Source organism: Python bivittatus, unplaced genomic scaffold (assembly GCF_059951505.1).
Source record: "Python bivittatus isolate LINGU-HERP-01145 unplaced genomic scaffold, Pbiv_v1 ctg000570_np1212, whole genome shotgun sequence".
Taxonomy (NCBI): domain Eukaryota; kingdom Metazoa; phylum Chordata; class Lepidosauria; order Squamata; family Pythonidae; genus Python; species Python bivittatus.
In genome coordinates, this window is record NW_028277097.1 from 13905068 (window position 1) to 13924946 (window position 19879).

Consider the following 19879-nt stretch of genomic DNA (forward strand, 5'->3'; position numbering starts at 1 on the left):
TTGGAAGTGGTTTGCCATTGCCTTCTTCCTATGGCTGAGACAGGGTGACTGGCCCAAGGTCACCCAGTTGGCTTTGCACCTAAGGTGGGACTAGAACTCATGGTCTTCTAGGTTCTAGCCTGGTGCCTTAACCACCACACCAAACTATCTCCCTGAGTTTAGAATGCTCAGACAATAACATGATGAGAATTTTAGTCAAGCTGCAAAAGTATCACTGTAAACAACTGTTGTATTTTTTCAGAGCAAATGGTTTCTGTGGAAATGGGAAGCACTCAGCTGCTACTATGAAGAACCCAGATGTATAAAGTTATTTTTCCATAGGTAATACCTTGTGTGCAACAGCTGTTGATAATAGCTACTATTCTAAGCTGTATAATGGATCACTCTCACTTTTTAAACATCTCTAAAGCAAAAGATGGACCCTTATTTACCAAGTGATCCTGTTTTTCCCTTTCAGAAGTATCAGGCACTGAGTCAAAGATTCTGTTCCTTGTCCTCAAATTGCTTCCCTTCATAATATTTCTCTGCCATTCTATGTCTGCAGCTTCAGATCTGTAGCAGATTTCTACAAGCAGCTTGCCATCCCAAAGTGTTTAATTGTTGATTAAGGGCTGTATTATCTTAATTCCTATTTAAGTAAGAAGAGGCAGAGTCACCTTGGTCGACTACAAGCTTTGCTTTGAAAACATACCAGGTTCAATCCCTATCACCTTTCTTTAAAGAAACTTCAGGTAACAGGGTGAGAAAAGTTGGAAAATAGCCAAAGTAATTACTGTAGACCACAGTTTTCGGGTCTGGTGGACACATTCAGAATTTTGATAGCCCATTGGGGAAGCTTCAACAAAATGGCTGAGCATAGCTATTTGCCAAAAGACAAACAGATGAGATTATTTCTTGCCCTACCTTTTAGACACTCAATTTGCTCTTTACTAGCCTAGTTTACATTTATCTTTTTCTCTGGGCAGCTAAGCCCACCTCTGAACAGAGCATTCAATTTTAGCTGCCTCAATTTTTTCTTTTCTAAGAATGTGGATAGGACATAGAGTATATGGGGTCCAAATGTAGCCCATAAAATAAAAACAATGTCACTTATTGGGCCTGTATTTTCATTATTGCTAAATTCAATCAAGGAGGTAACTGGATGTGGTCATGGGTCCCATGTTGGCAACCACAGTAGTAGAGAAAACTAAACTAGAGGTGCAAGGATCATTTAGAGGTAATCAAAAGGGACAGTGTCATCATATGTACAAGCTTACACAGTACATACAGTACATTACAGAGAAGGTATGTTGTGTAACATGAAGAATGTCAACTGGCAGAGCCCAGAAGGAGAACCTTCTGTGCCATTGCCTCTGCCCTGTGAAACACTCTCTCCCCAGAGGTGAGGTGGGCCCCCACTGTCCTGCCCTTCCAGAAAGGGGTGAAGACTTGTCTCTGCCAACTCACATGGGGCGAGAAGGGATCTAACCAACCCTGGGGGTGGCTGGCGCTTTGAAGATGCTCCCCTTGAAGACAGTCCCTGAGTCTACTCCTAGCTAACATCAGCTTCTTGGAAGATATTTATTATTCATATAGGAACCTTTTGTAATGTCTTTTTAATTAATCTTTGAATTAATTTTTATTCTTTTACTGTAAACCACCCAGAGTCGCTCCGCAGTGAGATGGGTGGTGACAAATTTGAAATATAAATAAATAAACATTCCATTCATCATTTAAATGCAGTGAGGGCACAGAGTTTACAGTAATTAATTCTTTTTCCTTGATAGACCACCCGCGATGCCTCCAAGCCATCATATTTGCTACCCTTTGAAAATACCCCAAATCGTCATCCCCGGGCAAATGTCTCACTGTCTTTAACTATAGGCCAGTTCTAAATGGGTTCACTGTCCTTCGCTCCCCAGAGATCCATTTGCTTCTGTTGTTTTTGAGACTGAGGGACAATCCCCCTAGTCTAGACCAGCACCCACTTTAACAATCTTAACTGTGAAATGTGTCCACATATGCTCCTCGACAGGTCTATCTTTAACAGTCCCAGAGTACGGAGGACAATTAATCAGTGTCTTGATTTATCTTAAGAATAAGCCATTTTTTCTCTCTCTGTCTCTTGCCTCAGCTGACTCTGATCATGGCTTCCAGCACACAAATGAGCTGCTTTATGGGGACAAGGAACCTTTTAATATCTATGCCAGAAAGCTGGCATTATCTTATAAAATCCAGATTGTACCATCAAGTGTGCCACAAGAGCAATGCCTCATTAAAAGCATCCGAAGGAGCCGTCCGCTCTTTCTTAGAGTCAGCAAATACCTGGCGAAGTCTTGTTTACCCACAATTAATAACCAACCGCATCTGCCCAAATTCTAGCAAAGCAAGGTAGTTTTCTTAATTAAACATGGTTCTCCAGTTCCCATGGCACCTTGGCTTATGCAAGGCAAAAAAGAAGAAAATGTTTCCCCAGCTGCCTTCCTTATACAAACTTTCTTTCTACAGAAAACTGGGATAGCCGACCTAGCTCGCAAGACAGGATAAGTGGATAATCAACAAAAAAGAGTAGCAATACACATGTATGTATGTATGTATAGTAGGTATATAAAAACAAACATGTTTGTGTACACAGATACACAAAATGCATTTATATGAGAACCTTTGACTTCAATTTTAGGGGTCTGATAGGAAAAAAAGCTAGGCTGCCAAGAGAGAAAGGAGGAATTATTATTTCTCAACCCTATAGGTCAGTGTTTTTCAAACTTGGCAACTTTAAGATGTGTGGACTTCAACCCCCAAAATTCCCCAGCCAGCCATCTTAAAGTTGCCAGGTTTGAAAAACACTGACCTAGGTCAATGCCAAATGATAGGCTACTGCCATTTTCTTTTCCTCACACTACCAACCTCCTTTCAGAAACAAGCACTGGGGCCATTAGAATGGGAAAATCCAAGAGGAGTTCCAGGTAGAGGCTATAAGCCTCACCTAATGCAAATATACACTCATCTAACCAAACAAGATGGCAAATTCAGTAATGGAAGTCATTTTTTATCAGTCCTGGCAGATATTAACTTACTTCCACACACTTTGGCTATTACCACATATTCTGGATATCCTAAATTTACTACATGACCCTTTAAGGAGTTTTCAATAGTAGGAAACCTAACCCTCTCAACCTCCAAAGGGGTTATTCCTTTCTCTGAACATTGTCTGCAAAAGGAAGAAATGAAACCACATCTATGAAAAGATGAAATCTGATACACATAGACCTTAAGTTGTCTGGAGGCCAACCTAGACTTCCAGGGGGTTATTTATATCCCTCACCTTCAAAATTTAGGGTTCAGATAATCTACGTTACCACTGGGAAAGTTGAAAGCCTGTTGCTTGCATGGCCCCGAGCATCCTGATTATGAAAAACAAATTCCACAGGGGATATTTTGTACATCCTTCTTTCAAAAGAAATTCAACACAAATTAGCATAGCTATTTTAACTTAGAATATTGGTAGCTGATAAACAGTAAAAGAAAACACAACAAAAAGAAGCATAAGAAGAATGAAGTGGACATACACACACTTCCACACAACACTGGAAAGGTTAAAATTGTATACACACATAACCCAAGAGTAAATAGAAGACTAAGAAAATGGGACCCGCTGATATCTATCTGAGCAGCTTCTCCCATCCTAATGCCTTCAGCCCTCAACGTGTGTTGGAAGCCAACTCCCACAGTCTCCTGCACACACAGATGACTCCACATCAGGCAAAGCTACACCAGAGTGATGGTTCAGGACAATGACACATGGAACCATAAATGAACAGAGACACAAACATGGTGATTTCAGGCAAGGAGACAATGTGTTGGCTTACCTTTGAATTCACCACTTCCAACGAGATATTCTGAGGCGAAGCGCTTGGCACTGAAATGGAAAGGGATGGGGGAGAGGGATGGATGAAAGTGGAAAAGCTGTAATTAGAGTAATAAAAGATAATGATAAATCTCCCCCCCCCCCGAAAGTTCCACCTATATCACATCTCCTCACTTTAATAATGAGAAAGCAGTTGGGAGAAAATTTCCAGCTGGCACCTCAAAGCTTCCCTGCTGAGGTGAAAACACATCTGCCCAATTTCCTCCCATTTCCAATAATCTTTAGCCACATTAGGCTTTCTGTATCTTAATTTTACGAAAAAGCACAGATGCGTAAGTTGGGCCAGCAATGCCAGTAGAACCTATGCTGCTTTTTTTTCTATAGGAGACTCTCTGTTTACTCAAGCTCTGGGTCTTATGGACTATAAAGTTACTCTCCTACTAAAAATGCACTTGGGTAATTTTGGCTTTGGAAGTTAGGCTGGAGATACAGGGATTTTGTCAATGGAGCTCAGTTCTTGTATCAGGAGTGGACAATGCTGGGCAGTCACCAAGAATCCCAGGTCTCATTAAAAAAAAAAAAAGTCTGATCTCCAGCCCCACATACCTTCAACAGCTATCCAAGTCCACCCACAATGCCTCTGCAAATCTGACATAGTGGTGCTCCAAAGTGATGCTATGTTAGGCTTCCTAAATGTTAATGAGAGTCATCTCAGTAGACCACTTCTTAGATTGAACTAGGTTTCTTCTTCTTGCTTTCCACTATATGTATCTGTGGGGAAGACTTAGTATGGATCTCATCAAAATGCCTTACTACCTGATGCTCATCAAAGAAATTGGATCAGTTTCCTGGGACCATTTCCAGTGAAAGCTGTCATCAACCCAGTTGCTTTCCGGCTCAAGTTATCCTCCAGTTTCTGTGTTCGCCCTTTATTCCATTGTTCCTTATTGGTCCCTGATGCACCCCCAGAACCCTCAGTGCACCTCCACAGTGCACCCACTGCCCATTGTGGTAGAAGGGGAACCTGAACATGAGGATGCCCACATCCCAGACTCCTGTCTTCACCGGGGACACCTCCAGTCTGGTGGACTGGAAAGGTTATGGACCGGAGAAATATTCTTGGGAAGATATGGGTAATGTTCATGCTCCCTGCCTCACATCCCTTTTCCATCAGTGGTTCCCAGAGAAACCCAGGCCTCAATCTGCAGGAGAGGAGAGTCCTGATGGGGGATGGTGTCATGGCCAGCTGGGACGCTGATGAGGAGACTGACAATGAGCAGCCAGTTCCAGAGTTGCCGGATGAGGATGAATCACTGCCTGAGGAACTGCAGGCAAAGGAGGCTGCGCCACCTGGTAACCAGAAGACACAGCTGCTGCCTGTCTCTGAAGATGAGGAGTTTGACCTGCCACCCCCTCCCAGTGCAAAGAGGAGAGCAGAGCAAAGGCGCTCTGCAAGGCTCCCCACAAGAAAGGAGCCTTGCCGTTCCAAATGAGCCACATCGGGGTTGCTTCTGTTTAAGAAGAACAGTGAGCTCAAGCCTCTCTGTTGGCAACAACCATTCATTTACCCAGATTCCGTGTGCCTTGACTCCCACGTTGAAACCTCATGGCTTTGACTGGCTGATGAAACTTCTACCACATTTGGACCCTTGGACTTTGTTTGGCCACTCTTGTGTCTGCTGTTTTGGATTTGGAATTCTCTTCACTGCACTTTTGGGGACTTGATTTCTGTAGTGTGTGTGTATGTGTGTGTGCGCATTTCCATTCACATTTCCTTTCCCACTTGTTTGTTTCACAAACTTCTCAGTAAAGTTTGCAACCACCTCTCTGTATGTTTGTGGGTGTGTGACCTGAAACAGGACAATTATTATATTTATGACTTCAGGCTATTTCATGGTTTCTCTTTTGTTGATGCTTCTTGATTTCTTTGTTTCAATTCTTTCTTTTGATTTTTTTGGTTGCTGTTAATTAGTGTTTTGGAAATTTGAATGCCAGTTATAGGGGAAAGTAGCCAGAAAGATTATTGCCTTTATTCCACAAACTGAGATTAATGGCAGTGGGGTTTTTCCCCTATGCTTGTGGGTTTCCTACAAGTACCTAGATACTAGACTAAGTTGACTACATTTGGTCTAATCACGTGCAGTAAAATAAATCCACCAGAGGCAGAAGGAAACTGTCAATGTCTTAAAACAGACTCTATATAGCAATGGTCTAGTGTCAAAGATCTATCTAAAATAAACATGATTATGAAAAGTTTGTTTAAATGTAGCATATATTTGGGAAAGATGAAAAAGAGAAAATATCCAATGCAATTTCATTTACAAATTGGGTAACTTTATCTTAAAAACATGCACGTTGGAGAAACTGCATACAGAAGCTTTGCATCTCAAAAATGGAGAACAAAAATTGTTGCAGGTTTTTGTTACAGATTAAAACATCCTTTAGAAAGATGTTTCACGCGTGCAGGCATTGACATGGATCAAATGAATACTTATTTTTACATTCCTATTGTAATGCTGGTAGTGGATCTTAAATATATCATTATATATCAATAATCACAGATCTATCACAGAGAAACACAGGGAAATATATTATAAAAACTCTATGAAAACGTTTCCGGGATAAGAAAGCAGGACAAGACCAAAGGGTTTTGCTTTTAGTATATTGTTGTAGAGGGAAGAGGGAATGTCCTTAAAGGATAGGAGGAAAAGCCATTACCAAGGCAACAATCAGATAAGAGGGGATTGAGCCAGGGTCAAGAAAATAATGTGAGAAAACGTCTCAAACAAGGCCCTCCTTAGTCCACACAAAGACAGAGAGGAAGGGAGATGAAAGTACATTCAGGCTGTCAAGATTCTGTTACTAGAGCTGTTAGTGGTCCTGACCTATATGGTCGGTCTATCTTGTTGGGCTGACAGAGTATATTCTATATTATCCATTATCATTCCTCTTGAAATTAAAATTAGGCCAATTTTATCTTGGAAAGGCTACAAACTAAAAATATGATTTGATTGAAATTGTTTAATTTGGGGCCATTTTCAATATTATTCATTTTAATTAAAGTATTCAAAGCAATTCAGGTGTTTTGAAGAGCAAGAGGTGTTAGAAGATCATATTCAAAAAGACAACTCATCAGCTTGGCCTGTCTAAACTGGGGTTCCACAGAAGCCTAGGTTCCATGAGAGGTCACTAGGGGTTCCACAAGAGATTGTGATTGAAAAATAAAATTAATTTGAACTTCCCACACTGTGCATTGGTAGCACTTGCTGGGGTGAGAATTCTTACATGCTGCAACTCAGCAGCTGGCCTCCTGCTTGCTGTTGCGAACATTGTAAAATGTGGGTTAGGTAGGTTAGAAGTGAATTGTATTGTGAAATTTTCATATTTTTTGCAATTTGCAGAAGTTCCCTGAAATTTAAAAATTATTTTGAGTTCCTCCAGGGTACAAAGGTTGTGAAAGGCTGCATCAGCCATTTTCTTGTTGCAATAGCCAGTCCTGCATGCCAGAAAAAGGAGAGTTACAGCAGACCTGTTTTTGCGTATTATTCACAACTCCTGTGGAACATTGTAATCCCAAACTGATAATGGACAAAACCCTAACTTAGACATAAAGCACAACAGGGAATCTTCCTTGGATCACAATTCAGGCAGGGGCCTTTAGGGTGTTGGCCTTCCTCAAGCCAGGAGTTCTTGAAACACACGCTGGACAGAGTCTCTATAGTGTTTTGTGGCAAACACCTTGAAGTTGCTTTTCACAGTTACCTCTGCATGCAGATCTTGCTGGGAGCACTTGTGTAGTAAACTCCCATCAAAGACCTGGGCCATGGACTCACACCCAAGGGAACAGGGAAAAGGAAAGATGGTAACATACAGAGAATGTGGCATCTTTCTCCACTTCTGCTGTCCACCTGCACTCTAAAGTGACTAAGATTATGTGTATATTGGTTTGGGATTAGATCGAAATTTAGGGTTTAGGATTTAGAAATGGGTATATGGTATCAAAGCTTGCTAATTGTTATTGTGTGTATTATTTCCTTATTTTAATATCTTGGAGTACATATCATACATTTTGTTTGTAAGTTTTCACTAAAAAGAAGTAAAATTCTTTTTGCTTTCTAACGCCTTGTTCTCTGCATGGGCATTAACCATCCCATACATTGCAGTAGAAGTAGAAACCGAAGTCCATCTGGTTCTGCAGGAAGCTTCTGCCCTGAAGTGGAGAAAGAAAGTATCTGCTCTGATCCTCAGTACTCATTCAAGTGAAGACTGAGAAGGGGTTTATTGTTAGACCTTAACCCAACGTTTCTCAACCTTGGCAGCTTGAAGATGTGTGGACTTCAACTCCCAGAATTCCCCAGCCAGCCATGGGAGTTGAAGTCCACACATCTTCAAGTTGCCAAGGTTGAGAAACACTGCCTTAACCTAACAGGTGGACCTGCTTTGTCAAATTTCTCCACCACCCAACACTGATTGCAAAAGCTGGTCAACACATTTGCATCTTAAAGGCATATCCATCTAATGCCTGGAACAAATTGGAGGAAGTGATGAAAACTCAGAAAGGGGTCTTTTTCTTCAAATGGTCAGCTAGGTGGGGCACAGGAGGGGAGATTAGCTGATCAGTATTTCTGCTGGTACTGGCCATTTTAATTCTTGACATTGTTTCTAGAGCTCTTTAGGGCTATCAGACCTGGGCTCCAGATGTGCAGTAGATGGTTAGATATCTTGATCTCTGGACTGCTATCAATATATGAAGTCATATCAGTTTTTGTAGTCCAGATTTGCTAGACCTATAGTATTGTTTATGTGATCTGATGTCAGAAGCAGCTTTTAGAGAAACTGAAATAGAAGTAAAATGGGAAGCAGGCTTTGTTCCTACCACTGGAACTAATTTGACTCAAGGTAAGGAGACTGGAAAATGAAAACATCATCTTTCCAATAGATGTTTTACGCTACTTTATTTCTTTTGCTTTCTGGGCTAATAACTATGTTTTGGTTCTGCCACCTTTAGTGATTTCCTTACCTGTAGGAGATCTGCTGAAAACCCTGTAAAATTATTTTTAACTCAGGATGGCTATAAGCCCATTCATTTGTTTCTGAAATATATCAATTTTGTATACCAGCAGCTATCAAGGTGACATACAAAAAAGACACTGCTTGAGTGCCAAAGAAAATGTGTAAGTAATGAAATTGGGAGGACAATTTTTCAAAATTTATCCAGAGGGAGAAGATATTCTCTCCCAGAACAATTTTATTGGGCCAATTACTTCCTCAGAATTTCATGGAAACTTTGGAAAATGAAGGAAGCAGTAGATTGTTGAAGAGACAATTGTGCAATTATAGACACAACTATCACACATATCCTTGGCATATGTGATTCAATAAATAAACACAAGAAAACTGCAATTCATTCATGAAGATTTCACCAACATTCTCTGTTGTTTTGAAATAAATTGCAAAAGCAAATTCTCTTTCAGGGAAATGAATGAAAACAGTAGGAAAAAATATGCAAAATTGCAATGCTTCACACTGAGTAAAATACCCAATTAAAGGTAGTGGAAACTTATTTAAAAAAAAATGAAGTACCACATTGCAGTAGAAATGCTGAACATGAATACAAAAGTTGGGAGAGAAAAGGAGGTTATCCTAGATATTACTCTCTAGGAAAGGCAGTCCAAACTGATGAATGGTATAATTGAGGAATTACCCTTCTGTGTGGGGGGGGAGGGGGGGTTCTGTCTGGAATCTAGAAGCACAGCAAAAAGGTCACCTCTCTCAAATCATACCCAAAATTTCATTCTCTGCAACAGACTTACTGAGGCTGAAGATCTTGTAATTTTAACCAATTTAAATTAGTTCCTTTAACTAATTTGCTGATAGTTTGCTTGCAGATAAGTTTACTACCTTGATCTAGGAACTTTAAGATACTAAGTACATGGAATCAGCAAACTTCCACAGACTAGAAAGTAGCTCCAGAGGATAATGGAACAGCCTCCCTGTAACTAATGATGAACTGAATCTGGTTTGGCTCCTAAGAACATCAGGGAGGTCCATGCAGTACAGGTAGTCCCCAGTTTAAAAACATGTGTGGGTGTGTTTTTTATATGCATGCAATTTTTTTTAAATATAAATGTGTATTGCTACTCTTTTTTGTTGATTATCCACTCATCCTGTCTCACTAGCTGTGTCAGCCATCACAGTTTTCTATAGAAAGAAAGTTTGTACAAGGAAGGCTGGATTTTCCTTCTTTTTCTTCTTTTTTGCATTGCATAAGCCAAGGTGTATGGGAAGTAGACTTTGCTGGTTGATTATATATAATAAAACAGCTTGCTCTGCCAGTCTTGGTTGGGGTATATTTTAATACCTTGATTAAGGTATTGTTTCTTCCATAGTTGTTCATCTAGTGCTGTCCCTGCTTATCTGGGTGTTGGCTTCTCAGGAGGGTGCGTTTTGAGCTGTTTGCTTCCTTTCTTGACTTTTGAATTGTATCTTTTAAATGACATATGGATGGGATTTATCTCTACGTGCCGGTTGATGGCTCATTTGTCTGAAGGCCAAGCTTCCAAGAGTTTCCCAGCATTTCTGGATCTGGCTTGCTCTAAAATGTCAATAGTTTCCCAGCTGAGATAGTTTGCTCTCCATTATTATAACTCCAGAACTCTGGAGCAGTGTAATAATGCTGAATAGTAAAGAAAATTCAGGATAGAGTGAAGGAACTATTCTTTCACATAATTAACCCTGGGTATTTTCTCCTCCGAAACACAGTTGTGATACCAAAAGCATCAACGTTAAAAGGACATAATATAGATTCATGGATGATAAGCTATCAATGACAAATATGTATCATGGGTAAGTCCTATTTCCAAGATCAGGAATGACACCCCTTTGATTATCAGCTACTTGTGAGAAACAATGTGAAAGTTATTGTCTTTGGTCTTACTTCTAGCATCTGTTTGGGCAAGAAGTGAAAAGGGGATGGTGGACCAGGCAGACTTTTAGTATACTTAGCAGTACTATTCTTAATCCAAGAATAGCAATAAGAAGAAAACTGGAAATTCCCAGTGATTTTCTGAATGTTTATAACAGAAATGACTAAGCGATTGTAACCCATCTCATATGGAGATGGGGAAGAAGTCACTGTCCGTAGTGGGATGAAAGTTCAAAATGATGAAGAGTGCTGAGAAAGAGTGGGCAGGTCTGAACTAAAAAATGGGAATTCCTAGCTTACAAAATTGTGGACCTGATTATCCTTAATGAGAGATAAGTGAACTCTCCATTCTCCACTCATCTTGGAGCTTGAAGAAAAGAAAACTAAAGATTGAAATTGACTCTTAATGTTGGCAACAGAGAATGCTAGAATTATCAACATTCTTATTCGAAACAAGTGATTAGCAACTTGGGTGATATTGCTACTTGTCACTGTGCTAGTAACTGCCTTTTTGCCTCCTGGTCATATGACAAAAGCAGTGTTGCAATGTTGTGCCAGAAGCTCTGCCCCTTTGGGGTGGGTGCATGATGTCACAATGCATGTAAAAAAGAGGTGGGATTTGCATTGTGATGTATCAATACTACTTGCATCATTCTGACCTACACTTGCTCTCTCTGTAGACACCTGACCTTAACTCCAATTTCCATTTGACTGCACTGCTTCAAATCTGGAATATACAGTCTGAGACCTCAAGGTTGAATGAGGCCCTCAAAGCCTTGAGCATTCCTATAAAGTGATTCCAAATGTTGTTGCAAAAGTATAATTTTTACAGTTAAATATTTATAGTTCAATAAATATTTTTAATTTATTTAATATACCATTAAGTATCCAGGGAATCATATTAATGGGATTAAAATAAATTGTTTTTCAACTCAGCTGGTGGAAACACTTGGCTGATCTTCTCTGGGCTTGGAATTAAGCATGGTCTAACCTGGTTAGTACTTTGCTAGCATATCACTTGGGTTGTAGGCTGGACTGGGAAGTCAAAAAGCATTATGGAAGAAGGCAATAGGAAGTCTTTTCTACTGTTGCCAAGACACCTAGCTACGAGAATCAAGTTCAGTCCAAGAGGAACTTTCACTTTTTGAAATTAGTTTTAGCTTTTGCCCTTGTCTTGCCCACTTCTCTATCTTTAGCATGATAAAATGGTTAAAGTGGACTCTTAACACTGATAGATTGATAGATATCAATACATTGATAGATATTCCCATGACTATATAGAATATCCTAAACTTATCCACCCACATCTCTAATTCCACAAATCTTTTTCTCTCAGGCATATGCTTAACAGCCATTTTCAAAATAAAATTGGAACAAGTGGATGATCTAGCCTGCCACTCAATGTCATTTCAGGTGGCTAATCTACCAACTATTTGATCATGTGCAAAAGTTGTTCCAAATGGCAACACCCAGGTATATGATAGAGAGAGAGAGAGGAGGACTAAACAGCAGTATTTATGACCATAGGAATCAAATTTAAAGACATAATTTGAAGGCAGTCTGAGTAAATCTGCAAATCAAATTCATTCTCTGAACCAGATCGACAATTCATTGATTTAGAAGAGCACAAAAGCAGACATTTCATCAAATGGAATTGAGTTTCCAAACCAAGGTGATACTTGGTTCAAACTACATTAATCAGAACTGAGACCCTTTGTACATCCTAGTGTTTCGTAGCTCTAACTTACCATCTGAAAGCGTCCTAAGAGTCAGGCCTTCAGTTGATACTCCTGGACCATAATGATTGTAAGCCAGAAAGCGGAGAGTGTATTCTGTGAATTTCTTCAGTCCTTCCAGCTTGTAGGATAGATCATTAACTTCTACAGACTGGATTAAATAAATAAATAAATAAATCACATAAAATATGTCAGTACAAAAATATTATATAGATCAGAATATTGTGAACCACTGAGAGTCCTATGATTGTAGCGGCATACAAGATAGAGAGAGAGATAGAACTGATGATATCAAGGGACATTTCATTGTATTGACTATGGAATCATTATGAAGTTATTCATTCCCAGGTTTCTAGAAATTTGGTCCGTCACATGATTTAGATTATAGGAAAGGAATTTAGTAAAACAAAAACCCAATTTTACTTTCTAGGATATCTTCCCACAATGACTGCTTTTCAGGTTGCAATATATAGAATTGGGATCATGTGATACCCCCCATAAGAAATGGCTGAGACTCAATTAAAATATATTAAAATATTTTTCTTACTTAAAATCTAATTATCTTCTTTTAGGCCTATTGAATATAAGGGAAAACCTGTGTTACATGAACATCAAACTTTGAAAATGTACAGTGTGGTTTCCAAATGAAAAAAAAATGCATAAATATACATTATGCAAATTAGTAACAACAGTACATTCCCAAATACAATTTTCTATGGAAAAAAATTGCTTGTAAAATGTGTAACTAGGAAAAAGGGGATTGAAAATTGAATGTATTAAGTGTACAAAAACAGGTAAAATGTTATTGTGTATATAATATTCTTATATGTCAGAGGTCAGGAGCATCACGGACACTCAAATTCTATAGATTTCAGCCTGAGAAATAGCAGTGGTGGGAAGGTCCTAAGCAAGGGAAATGACATTTTTATTTTGCTAAATTCCTTTCTTATAATGCATGATGGACGAGATACTTTTTGTTCTTACAAAACGCGGAAAGGAATTTATGGTCAACTGGGAGAAAAGAAATTGGCCAATAGAACTGAGAGAATCTCCACCTCTAACAAAGTAGCTAGAGAAATACATTCCTGCTACGGAGTCCATTTGTTCCAGTCTGAGAAATGAAACACAGAAATAGCAATTTTGGTGGCACTCTCTTCTGCCAAATTTCTGTGATATCATTGAATGTCCCCACTTTGATAACATACAAGTTACGACAAAGAATCAGACTTTCCTCATTCAGGGGATGAGGATGTTGATAAGCCACACAGTTTAGACAGGATTCCACATTTCTGGGATTTATTCATTCCATTTTTGTCCGTTTCAACTGCTGTATGTGGGTAAGTTCATTCATTTGCTCACCTGTTCTTTCCCAGTGGGTACTTCTGAATAGTACAACCTATACCCTTGCACTGGACCATTTGCATAGGCAGGTGGTTCCCATGTGATAAGAATTGAGGTAGGTGAGACAGAGACAGCCTGCAGGTTTTCTACTGGTCCAGGAACTTGTACTGTATTGGGAAAAACAAAAAGAGGAATAGTTCATATATAAAGTTAGGTTAGTATTACTGCAACTGTTACTACTGGCCCCATCAATCCCAATAGCATCTATGATGTCCAGGATTTCTCAGTAATACTTTAAGTCAACAGATGAAGTACTTCTTGGGGAAGGAGAAATGCTGCTCCCATCTTCCTGGGGTTTGTGGTTGGGGGTGGGAGAGAGGACCCAGGTGATACAGAGCAATCAATCTGATACAAATACTATTCCATTCTAGACATAAGGCTTTAAGAAGGATTTAGGCAAATTGGAATATATTCAGAGCAAGGTAATGAGAATTATCAGGGGACTAGAAATTAAACTTTGTGAAGAGCGATTGAAGGAACTGGGAGTATTTAGCCTTATTAAGAGAAGACTGACAAGGGATATTATAGCACATCATGTATCTTGACTTCAGAATAGCATTTGCCAAAGTACCCCAGGGCGTTCTGATGAGCAACCTAATTAAATATAGGCTGAGTCTGTAAGATGGATCTACCATGGGCTTGAAAACTCTACTAAAAGAGTGCTTGTCAATGGATCCTTATCATATTGGAAAGAGGCATCAAGTAGGTGCCACAAGGTTCATTCGTGGGACACTACATTTTCAATAATGACTTGAGTACCTCACTTTAAGAAGGATTCAGATGTGCTGTAAAAGGTTCAGGACAAGTTCTGTGAAGATGTATGAGGGCTAGAATCTGAATCCTGTGAGGAAAGATTGAAGACACTGACACTGGTTCTTTTTAAGAGAGAACGTAAGAAGGTTGTGATAATACCTTTCACCCACCTGAAAGAATGTCATACAAAGGATAAAGACCTATTCTCTATCATTTGAAGGACTGGAAATGAAATAATAAATTATTTTTTTTTTATTATGATCAAAAGTCTGCAACTTAAAAAGATTACAAGGACAAAATGTCCGAACAATATAATACATAATAAACAAGACAGCAAAATAAAAAGCAATCCTACATTATCTAGTACAACTGGAAACACAGACTACCTGCTGGCATTTGGGATCTCCTCATTATCTGTTGACACATTCTATAGACCAGTGTTTCTCAAGCTCAACAACTTTAAGATGTGTAGCTAGGGAATTCTGGGAGTTGAAGTCCACACATCTTAAAGCTGGTGAGGTTGAGAAACACTGCTGTAGACCATTGGGCAAATTTCTATGGTGTAACAGATAGTAGCAGATTGTGTAACTAATCAGGGGAGAAGGAATTCATCTGGGTAGCCTGGAAAGTTCACTAAAAGGAGTATAATAAATGTATTGCATACATCCCTACAAAATGTGCAGTATTGCAGAATATACTTCACTGTTTTCTGCCCCATGCTGTGAGGGTAAGTATGCTTTCTCAGGATTATAAGTCTGCCTTCTAGCTGAGGAGGCTGAGAGAAAGTTCTAAAATGGTTAGGCAGCTCCAAATTGATTAGATGTTTTGCTGTTTGCAGACTCAGATCTCCAGGACCAAACATCATTAGGGACTAGATTTAACTCATTTTGCCAATCAGCATCCAGAAGTTCCTCTTTAAGAAGCACCCCTGATTATAGCCCACAGACAGCAAAAGCTCTGGAGAGAGCCCATAACTCAGCAGTTTATCTAATGGAGTTCTATTCCCAGCCAAATTAAATTTAGCAAAGATTATTAAAGAAACTAGGCCCACTGGAGGAAAGTTAATTTTAACCAATGATTAAAAATCAGCAGCCATGGACAAGTGTCCATCTGGGATAAGCCAATCTCAGTTACAAGAAAGGACCAAGATGCACTTTTAGATCCCTCAAGAATCTGAATCTAAAGGGGTAAACTTAGAATATGAATCTTAACTGAGCTGTGGTTGATAGCAGCAGGCACATAACTGCCTTATTTGAGAGGAAAATTAAACTCATATTTTCTGAATTCATGCAGCTGCTGCTATGAGAACCAGAGAAAAGATGTAACTTCTTTAAGAAGTTGCTTACAGGTATGATATGCACATCTGTGCATGCTCCAAATCACCTTTTCTCATTCAAGCCCATATCTCTGCATAGTGATATTGCACGCTATTCAAAATTAGGTTTACAGCTTGGCTAGACTGTAATTACCTTCATGAATTTTGTGAACCTTTAGCTGAATTTTCAGATTATGGAACTCAGGGCAGCCAGCCACTCAGATAAGCAGCCTGAAAATGAATGTGTAGGTATTATGGGCTCTTCCAAGTAGTATGAAAGTATCAGAAGTGAGACTTCCACATCACAGCAGGAATATGGCAGACCAGTTGCAGAGAAATCAAACCTGATAATTTAGCGGTAATATGCCAGACAGAAAAATAAAAGAATAGTCTTAAATTACAGGAAGACAGATTGTGATGGAACATTATGAAAAACTTCCTAATGTTAAGATTACTTTAATAGTGGAAAAAGTTATGAAGACTAGTGACGAGCTCCTTGTCCCTAGGGTAGCCCACAGCTGCATAATGGGCAGATAAAGAAACTCAGAAAGGAACCTCCCTAACTTATCAGGCTGTAAAAAAGAAGGTGGGAGATTTGTATTTTCAGACTTGCAAGATTGATGTCAGCCTTCCCAGATAGACCAAACAGGAAACATGACCAGATGAGCTAATTCTATTTTATTGTAAAGCTATGTTAACAGCATCTCCTTTCTTAGCTTCTTTCTCTGCCATTATGCAGCTGCAGGCCACACCCCCCCCCCCCCCTTATCTGATCATTCCCTAGGCAGCATTTCTTCCCCTTGTCTCCCAAGGTCATCCCCACATACCATTATAGTTGCCAGTTTGCTTCTGGGTGCAATTCAAGGTGCTGGTGGTTACCTATAAAGCCCTACATGGCATAGGGCCTGGTTACTCAAGGGACCACCTGTCTCCCATAGTATCTGCCTGGCTGATCCAATCTGTCAAGGTTGACACACTCTGCATTCCTTCAATTAAACAGTACCATCTGTCAGTGTGCCTTCTCTGTAGCAGCGCCTGCCCTATGGAAATAGGTTCCCCCTGAGATCTAGATGGCCCCACTCTGCTGGTGTTCTGAAGGGCCTTGAAGGCCTGGCTCTTTGTCCAGGCCTTTTGTGTGGTGAATGGAGCCCCCTTTGGATTACTGTATGTGGGTTTGTTCTTTTTCATTCCTGACTGGTTTCTTTCTTTTCTGTCATCCTTTCCATCTTCCATTCTTCATTTCTGCCTATTATTGTATTTGTTTCTTATTTCTAATGTTTTTACTTGTGAACTGCCCAGAGTTATGACTTCCTTTTTTTGACCATGGGACTGTATAGATATAGTATACCTTGACTTCAGTAACATTTAACAAAGTCGTCCATGACATCCGAGCAGGGAATGTGACATGTGTGCTGGACTATTTGACTGTTAGTTGAATAAAGAACTGGTTGAACAAACATGTCCCCAAAGTGTACATCAACTGCTCCGTTCTAAACTGGAAAGAAGTGTTGAGCTGCAGATCACAAGATTCTCTTCTAAGTACGACACTGGTCAACATGTTGACAAATGACTTGGTTAATGGATAGAAAATAGGATAATCAAATTACAGATGACACAAAGTTAGGTTGGACAGAAAACATCTTAGAGGAGACTATCACCACTCAGAGTTGGTTATGACTGGAACCACCTATAAGCCCTGTTTGATAAATAAGTAAAATCAAGATTCAAGGGAATATTGACAAGCTGGAACAATGGGTACCAACCAACAAGATAAATTTCAACATGGGCAAATACAAAGTCTTCAGTTTGGTGGAAAAAAAATCAAAAGCTTGAGACAAGATAGACCATGTTGGGCAGTAATACAAGCAAAAAGGATATGAGTGTCTTAGTATAGGCACCAACAATGTGATGCAGCCACAGCAAAAGCAAATATAGTCCTAAGGTGCATTAATATACACATAGTGTCAAGATAAAGAGATGTTATTGTTACCCTCTATTCTGAGTTATTCAGAAAACATAAAGAATATTGTGCTCAGTTTTGGACACCACATATTAGGAAGAATGTTGACAAATTGGAGCATGTCCAGAGGAGAGCAACCAAAATAATAAAGGGCCTGGAAGGGGGGATAAATCTTTCAGGGAGAGGTTGGAGGAGTTGGATATATTTAGCATGGAGAGGAAAAAATTGAGGAGAAACTAAGCATTTGAAGGAAAGTCATGTAGAAGATGGGATAGACTTGTTCAGTGTTGTTCCAGAAAACTAGGCAAGAAGATGCAACGGGTTTAATGTACAAGGAAGGAGATTTCCATTGGACACCAGGAAGAAATTCATAATAGTAAGAGCTGTTCAACAGTGGAACGGACTGCCTTGAATGGTGATGGACTATCCTTTGCTGGAAGCTTTTAATAGAATGCGGATGGCCATCTGTGGAGGATGTGGTAGCAAACTCCTGCACTGGACAGGGATTGGTCTCAACCGTCTCCACAATACCTTCTGACCCTTACTTCTATGAGTCTGTGAAAATGTTGCTCCTATATTCAAGAGGGCAGGGAGACAGGGATATGAAAAATGAGAGATTAGTCAATCTGACACCATTAATTGGGTAATTGTTGAGACAGATCAAAATGTGGTCCATTTATAATTGCCTTGAAAACAATAAGGCAAATACAAGTCAGCAAGGATGTATCAAGAACAAATCTCGATTTGTGATAGAACATCTTCTTTAGTAGATTGTGATTCCAAACAGCATTCCCACAATCCATTTGGCAATAACAATGATCAGAATATGAGAAGTTAAGTCCTAGTAAACAGAGATTGAAGGAATTTAAAATGTTAACCCAGAAAAGTGGGGGGCTTTATTGGAACTGTTGAAATAGAAAATGAATACATCTGTCATGGATGTGTGGCTTTGGATTACTGCACTGTGTAGAAACTTGAACTTGTTGACCTAATGGCTATAGGCATCCACCAGATGTAGTGAGTGTTGGAATCTACCCCTTATGTACTTGCATGTAACACTGTGATGAAAGGGCAAAGTAATCGCACAATTGCATTGTGATTTTTATGACACCCATTTTGTCATTTTGACTTCATCATAGTTAGGAATGGATGTCTGTGCTATGGCCCCTTCCAGTGTTTTGATCCTGTAATTCTAAATGCAGGAGCTTTTAAGGGCTATCTGGGGTGGCTTTGGTGAAAGGGGTATGTTTAATGCTGCTCCTCTGTGAGAACCTATTAATCTCCATTTACGTTTTGCTTTATCCACCCCTTTGAGGATGGGAACAAATAAATAATAAACTATGTGAACAAAGAAGAAGAACCAAAGAAGTCACACTCCCCCCCCCCCAGATCTCTATAAATACCCACAGAAGGGTCACTTCACCCTGGACACAGAGAGAACTGCTCCTGTCTGTGCTCCTGCACTCTGAAGATGCCGGTCACAGGTGCTGGCGAAACGTTAGGAAACAGAACTTCAAGAACACGGCCACACAGCCCGGAAGACCCACACCAGCCATCGTATGCCGGCCGTGAAAGCCTTCGACAATACAAAGAAGTCACATCTTAATGTTTAGTTATTAGCTCACTTTCCTTTTCACCTCCTGATTTTCTGCAGCAGGAAAAAAAATCCAGTGTAAGCTGTTTGTGAAGCCCTTTGACTATCAACAAACAGGAGTGTGTTTTGATTGTGTGCGATTTCTCTTCTTCATCTTCTCTTGTCTCACTGCAGTTAACAGCTTTAATTACATTTCTAGAAAATTTGCTTCTGGGCTGTGTGAGGTGACGCAGCTTCAGAAAGCTTGGAGGGAATGTAATTATTAGCATAATGAAATCCCTGCTACCCTGCTCTGAACAATTTTGGAAGACATGACAGCTATTTGTCAAAAAAAAAAAAAAAAAATCT

General features: G+C 39.6%; 1 protein-coding gene across 1 annotated transcript in view; it reads right to left on the minus strand.

Annotated features, from left to right (window-relative positions):
- The window catches only part of DCC (DCC netrin 1 receptor), a 603623-nt gene that overhangs the window by 234400 nt on the left and 349344 nt on the right, over nucleotides 1–19879 (minus strand). Inside the window, exons 11-13 of the mRNA XM_088152996.1 lie at nucleotides 13868–14016; nucleotides 12521–12659; nucleotides 3849–3898 (exon numbers count right to left, since the gene is read on the minus strand). Of these exons, the coding sequence (XP_088009122.1) occupies nucleotides 3849–3898; nucleotides 12521–12659; nucleotides 13868–14016 (338 nt within the window). The remainder of the gene's footprint in view (nucleotides 1–3848; nucleotides 3899–12520; nucleotides 12660–13867; nucleotides 14017–19879) is intronic.